Source organism: Lupinus angustifolius, chromosome LG01 (assembly GCF_001865875.1).
Source record: "Lupinus angustifolius cultivar Tanjil chromosome LG01, LupAngTanjil_v1.0, whole genome shotgun sequence".
NCBI lineage: Eukaryota > Viridiplantae > Streptophyta > Magnoliopsida > Fabales > Fabaceae > Lupinus > Lupinus angustifolius.
Window position 1 is genome coordinate 31764472 of NC_032009.1, and position 6643 is coordinate 31771114.

Below are 6643 nucleotides of genomic sequence, written 5' to 3' on the forward strand. Positions count from 1 at the left end.
ATACCGACCAATTATTGGTCCAGATTTTAATAAGGAAACATTTTTTAATAAGGAATATATTTATATTTCTATATTATATATAAAGATAATATATGATGTAAATGTTACTACAATATAATTTGTATTTTCATATTTTACCTTTAATATTTTTAATTTCTACAAAAACAATTTAATTATATATAATCACTACCAACATATAATCACATCTCTCACATTAGATTGAATATTATAATATAAAGTACATCTAAAAAAATTACAATATAAAATACATTAATAAAAAATATATTATAATTCTAGAAATAAGAATTACCACAAATATCTTATCGCTATGGCTCATAATGAATCGAACAAACTCGATATTCGTTCAAATTTGACTTGTTATTAAGATCGAAAAATTTGGTTCATGAACTAAATGAGCCGAACTTGATTTAAAAATTGAACTCATTAAATAAACGAGTCGAACTTGAATTGAATATAGTTCGACTCGTTAGGTTCATGTGATTATCGATAAAAATATTATATATATATATATAATTTTTTAAACTTACTAAATGGATCCTACCTGTTGTTATTATATATATATACATTGTTTTTTTTTACATTTATTGGTATTATATATTTAAATGGAATATTTAAAAAAAATGAACCAAATTGAAATAAGTTAAATAGTTTGTAAATTTTAACTGAGTCAAATTCAAACTAAAAAATAAATCCTATTAAAAAAAAAATCAATAAAGAATATCTCCTACCTCGTCCTCCCTTTCTACACACTAGCTTTAATAAAAAAAAAAAAAATCAATAAAGAACTTTTTTTTGCTACCAAATTTGGTAGCAGATGAAATGAGAAAGTGTTTTATGGTAAAATAGTTTTGGTGGCATGTATACACTAATATACTAAATAGTTGTTCCCTCTTCACTCCACTAACTTCTCTCTCATCTCTCTTATTTTTTCTTCTTTCTCCATTTCGTCGCTAATTCACCCTTTCCCACAATCTCCACCAACAATGGGAGACGAGAAGAAACCCAAAGTTGGTGTATGGCCCACCGTCAAACCCTTCATCAATGGTGGTGTTTCAGGCATGCTCGCTACCTGTGTCATTCAACCCATTGACATGATCAAGGTTCAAAAAGTTCTCACATTTTTGCTGTTTTTGTGATTATTCCCTCAAATGAATTGATGGGTATCCCAGATCTGTGTGTTTTTCATGTGATCCTGGTTGTAGTGATGGGTTTTGTGTTGTGGGGTTTGTTGTTTTGATGGTTTTGCTGGGTTTGGTGTAGGTGAGGATTCAACTTGGTCAAGGATCTGCTGCACATATCACAACCACCATGCTCAAGAATGAGGGTGTTGCTGCGTTCTATAAGGTTATTATATTTTATTTGCATTTTTTCTCATTTTGTTTGTTTGTTTATTTCTTTATTGATTTGTGCATTCATGTTGATTTGCTTTTTGTAATGGTGCATGCTTGACTTATTCTCGAATGGCTTGGGTTTGGCATGATGATCTTTTTTTGGGAATAGTTATGTTGATGATCTCAATGTGGCATAAGGGATGCATATGTTCCTGATTCACTATGCTTCAGTGTTGTGCTGTTTGTTTCTTTCACTTGTTTAGTTGTTTTATATTTACCTGGCTATAGATCTGATCTGCAAGTGTAAATGAATTTTATTTGTTTTTGCTTTGGCTTATGAAGTTATGAGCTATGAAGCACGGACACTTCAAAATAGCCTTTGTGTCTGTGTCGGGTTGGTATATATTTAATAAACATATACTTTTGGACATTCCCAACTATAGTCTACAAATTTCTACATTTAATTTTGGACTTTTTAATCAGCTTATAGATGGAAATATCACAGTAATTAGAGAAATGTCAACGTTTTTTGTTTACTATGACTCATGCCAATTTTTCAAATATTATTCCTCCTTTTAATTGAAAATTTCTGCCCGATGTTAAATATATTAACTTGATGTTAAATTTATGTTATTCCTCCCAGTCGACATCCAGTAATTTTTAGAATATGATGTGTCCCAATTTTATGAGTTATGTAGTAGTTTCTTATTGATGAGTCACTGTTTTGTTCAGCTTCAAATATGGTCTTTCTATTGGTTTTTATCATTTATCTTTTTCTGAGGTATGCATCTACTGATGCTTAAACTGAACCACTTTATGCAGGGTCTATCTGCAGGATTACTCAGGCAGGCTACGTACACCACTGCTCGACTTGGATCATTTAGGTCAGTTTTTATGATCACATTTATCATTCTTAATCCACCCTAAAAGGAAAACATTATAGCCTTTTTACTAAGGCTTTATATTATTCCTAACCCTCTATTAGTAGCTTCTATCACTTGAAGGAGCATCACCTTTTTACGGTTTAACTTTTAAGGGCATTCCATAATTTCTGAATGGTTTCGTGGTTTTTAGAATCTTGACAAACAAAGCAATTGAGGCTAATGATGGTAAGCCCCTGCCACTTTATCAGAAAGCTCTTTGTGGGCTGACTGCTGGTGCTATTGGAGCGACTGTTGGTAGTCCATCAGATTTGGCACTCATTCGTATGCAAGCTGATGCAACTTTACCTGCTGCTCAGCGCCGACATTACACAAATGCCTTCCATGCACTTTACCGTATTACTAAAGATGAAGGGGTTTTGTCGCTCTGGAAAGGTGCTGGGCCCACTGTAGTAAGGGCCATGGCTTTGAACATGGGTATGCTTGCTTCTTATGACCAAAGTGTTGAGTTCTTCAGGGATTCTGTTGGCCTTGGTGAAGCTGCTACTGTGGTTGGTAAGTACGCCATTTTACTACTGCGGAATATTTTGTTTGAACATATATGCCTTAGATTCCTACAATGTCATAGTTAGGATGACTGAACTCAACTTTACTTCATAAAATGAAAGGTAAATTACCTTTAACTTCCTAACTTTTATGTCCAAAATAAATTCGATGTATTGTGTTTTTAACCTTACAATACCCTGTCAATGTTTCAAAAGTATATAGTTTGCTCTGTTGGATACTTGGATTCCCCTTGAAGATTTTGCAAGACTGAAACTGTTGTCATTTAGTAAAACCTTACAGTTGAAGGGTTTCCACATCTACTATCATTTTCTTTGCCAAAAAAATGTCTGACTGATACATGGTCTTTCCCAATCCATATTGAAAATGGTCTGACATGAATCTAAATGTTTTGGAGGGAGAATTGTTGTCCCCCTTAAGATGTTTTGATCACATTGTTTGACATCTCATCCTTAAATGTTATATCTAGATCCTACAATTGCTAGTTCTTGACATATAACTTTAATTTAATTGTGATTAATTTAACGTTCTACTAAGTGCCGATAATTATGTTTTGAATTACTCGCAAAAAGTTAAATCTAGATTGATGCTACTGTTGTCTTCTATTGTTGATTTTTAAGTTGCCAATATCCAGTGAGATATTTTAGTCATTCTTTGTGATGTTTGATGTTAAATTCCTATCTTCCCTTCTCTATATGTGCTCAATACTGTAGATGCAAGTCATGAAAAAACATCACAAATAAGCTTTTTAATGAAATATAAGTTAGTTTTTTACCCTTGTAAGAATTACCTTGTTGCGTATATCATTCAAATAAATTGAAATAGATATTTTTGTAATGGATAAGCTATGTAAGTTGAAACAGGATAGATAAAGATGTGACTTAGAACAGCTTACATGAAATGATTAGATTTTCATCATTGCTTTGCTGAAGGGAACAATTAGGTGGCCAAGGGTTAAATAACTAGTCAATTGAAATTGAATACTAGAGGTGTTAAACAGAAGTCATTTACGAGAAGTGTTTAAGCTGTTTCTCCAATGTTGAATGTTAGTAGTTAGATTTAAGCTATTGTAAAAATAAATTTGAGATAATTTCAAAGTTAAGGGTTTGCTAAAATTTTTAAACCCAGAATTACTAAAGGCATCTAAGGATGTAAACAGGCCATATGGCGGATTCAAATAGTTAAGAATGAAAAATCAGATCAATAAATTGTAAAGAAAAAGGTAAGCTTCACATGTGTTCCTTCTGGCATCATCGTGTAATAATTAATGCAATGCAACTAAGAATTAGAATGCAGATGGTGGGGAACATGAGAAATTGAGAAATTTGCTAATTGGTTCTTGTCAATAAGCTAGTAATTTACTTATTTGACCTTTATTTTCTCCTGAACTAAGTGTCAAGTCTAAACTGATAGATCTAATATAAACTGGATAGCGTCTCAAAATGACAGCAAGAGTCAGGTCCAATTTGCAACTGTTGGTCATAATTGGTACTTCAATAAGTTGGAATTAAAATTGAAGATTAAAAGTTGAAAGTTATTTTGTAGTTCCACCATTAACTTTGACAATTAGCCATTAATCTTATTTGGATAGGATGATTGTCGAACACTTAAAAAATTAGCCGTGTGCAAGATGTCTGATTGTACATTTTTTCTGGTGCCCAAAATCTTAGTTTAAAGAATTGGGCACACATAAAAAGTGGACTGGAGCAACCTGGAACCAGCCCCATTTTAACTTGTATGCTGCTTTAGCCTTTCGGCATGAGTATGAATGCAATATGCTCATTTATCACTTAAGAAGTGAAAAAGTATCTTAATCTGCAATGTTTGCAAACTTATCACAAATACAAACACGGTAAAATTGTGTCTTATTGTTCTGACTTTTTAATCTTGAATTGTTCCCTTTGAAGTGCAAGTTATTGTATTAAGATTATTATCAAGAATAAAGTCACTGGTGGTGGGTAGAGACTAAGGAGTGATATTTATGACGCTAATTGATTCTGTTTTGTTGCTTCAAGGTGGTTATGCATCTTGCAAGTAAAAAGTAATTAAACATTATCCTCAACTGAATCATTGCCTTATTGTTCTTTGGAACATTGATTGTGGTTCTTCATCTGTTTGGCCAATGTCCATGAACCATTTGTGTTCATGAATGAATTCCCACGGGGACATTGCATATTGATCATTGACTTTCTTTTGAATGATAATTTATGATATTCCACACAGAATGTGTATGATAAGCTACAAACGTGAAAATCCTTTTTATACTGCCAAAGATTTATTCTCACAGTTTGCTACTAACCTAAATTCTTTTTTAGGTGCAAGTTCCGTTTCTGGATTTTTTGCGGCAGCTTGCAGTTTGCCATTTGACTATGTGAAGACTCAGATTCAGAAGATGCAACCCGATGCTGAGGGAAAATATCCATACACTGGTTCTCTTGACTGTACTCTCAAAACCTTGAAAGCAGGAGGACCCCTTAAGTTCTACTCTGGATTCCCCGTCTATTGTGTTCGAATTGCTCCTCATGTCATGGTATTCTCCTCTCATCTGATGTTCTGTCTAAAAGAATCCTTTATTTATTTATTTTTAATGCTTTTTGAGGTAGTTATGGTAAGAGTCAAATGCTTTTAAAGACATGGTAGTGCATGATTGGTGACAGTGTAAAAATCTTTTACATCGACCAAAAATGGGTGCTTGTAGTACACAAGACTCCCACGTAGTGGGGTCTAGAAAGGGTAAATGTTCGTGGGTTTGCCCCCATAAGTAGAGACTGCCAGAGAGATTGTTTACAAGATTTGAACCATGACATCCGGGCCTCAAGGCAATAATCTTACCATTGTGCCGAGGCTCACTTAACTCTCAAATAACTCGAAGGAAAACCCCTAGTATTTCATTTATTGAGCAGTCTCTATCCCCTTTTCCTTTCTGTCTTCATAATCTATTTTTCGTCATTCTAATAAAATTCGAATTGTGGAGACATTTTTTCGATGGGTGACCTCATGGGTCGTGTTGCACATCTTTTTTACTAGGATGTGTGACCTTCTAGGAAGTCCTTATGTTACACATCTTTTTAAAACTTTGTCAGTGGGATCAAGGCTTGGTTGTTGCTTTAATAAAATTCGAATTGTTGAGAAAATTTGAAAATGGTTATTTACTTTTACGAGGATCCTTTAGCTTATACTTGAATCATTGAGTTCAGACATTAACTTCAGGGATCTAAATCATTTCAAAAATTGCAGAATGTACCATTGTATTTCTTTCAACTGTTCCGGTTTATGGTTATTGCTTCCGTGAACATAGTCGCTAAATAATCCCAAATTCTCAATTATATTTTTTATGGAATTGGAAAATCAATTCTGGATAACCTTTTACAATGACAATGCATTAAAAGTTAATGTTTTACATTGAAGGTTTTCCTTTGTTTATATGTTTTAATGTTTGATTGTTTTGTTAATTGCTTATGCAGATGACATGGATTTTCCTCAACCAGATTCAGAAATTGGAGAAGTCCTATGGCTTATAGTTTAGTTCTCTAAGGTGACTAAACATTTTCTGGAATTCAAGCTTTTCAGCATTGGATAATTTGTTGGCTGTATTATAGCCGAATTTTGCAATTAAAACACCAATGGAGCTTATCATTTTTTAAGATTTAATTGATCATGAAACTGAAGCTGGGAATTAGACATAGCTTATATTGTACTGATTATTATATATAGAATTGGATATGGTTGGAGCAAAATAGTATGATTTCATTTTTGAACTAATCTCATTGAGAAATTTGTGGAGATATCCTAAAGAATAAGTACTCTATCCTCATTTCAACATTAAGCTTTGTAATTTGGTTCCAT

The 6643-nt window shown here is 33.0% G+C and overlaps 1 protein-coding gene across 1 annotated transcript; it reads left to right on the plus strand.

Annotated features, from left to right (window-relative positions):
- On the plus strand, positions 900 to 6643 carry LOC109360533 (mitochondrial dicarboxylate/tricarboxylate transporter DTC-like). The gene is made up of 6 exons (XM_019605504.1): positions 900 to 1121; positions 1282 to 1365; positions 2175 to 2236; positions 2427 to 2788; positions 5113 to 5327; positions 6262 to 6643. The coding sequence occupies exons 1-6, from the start codon at positions 1005 to 1007 to the stop codon at positions 6316 to 6318; spliced, it is 897 nt and encodes a 298-aa protein (XP_019461049.1). The 5' UTR covers positions 900 to 1004; the 3' UTR covers positions 6319 to 6643.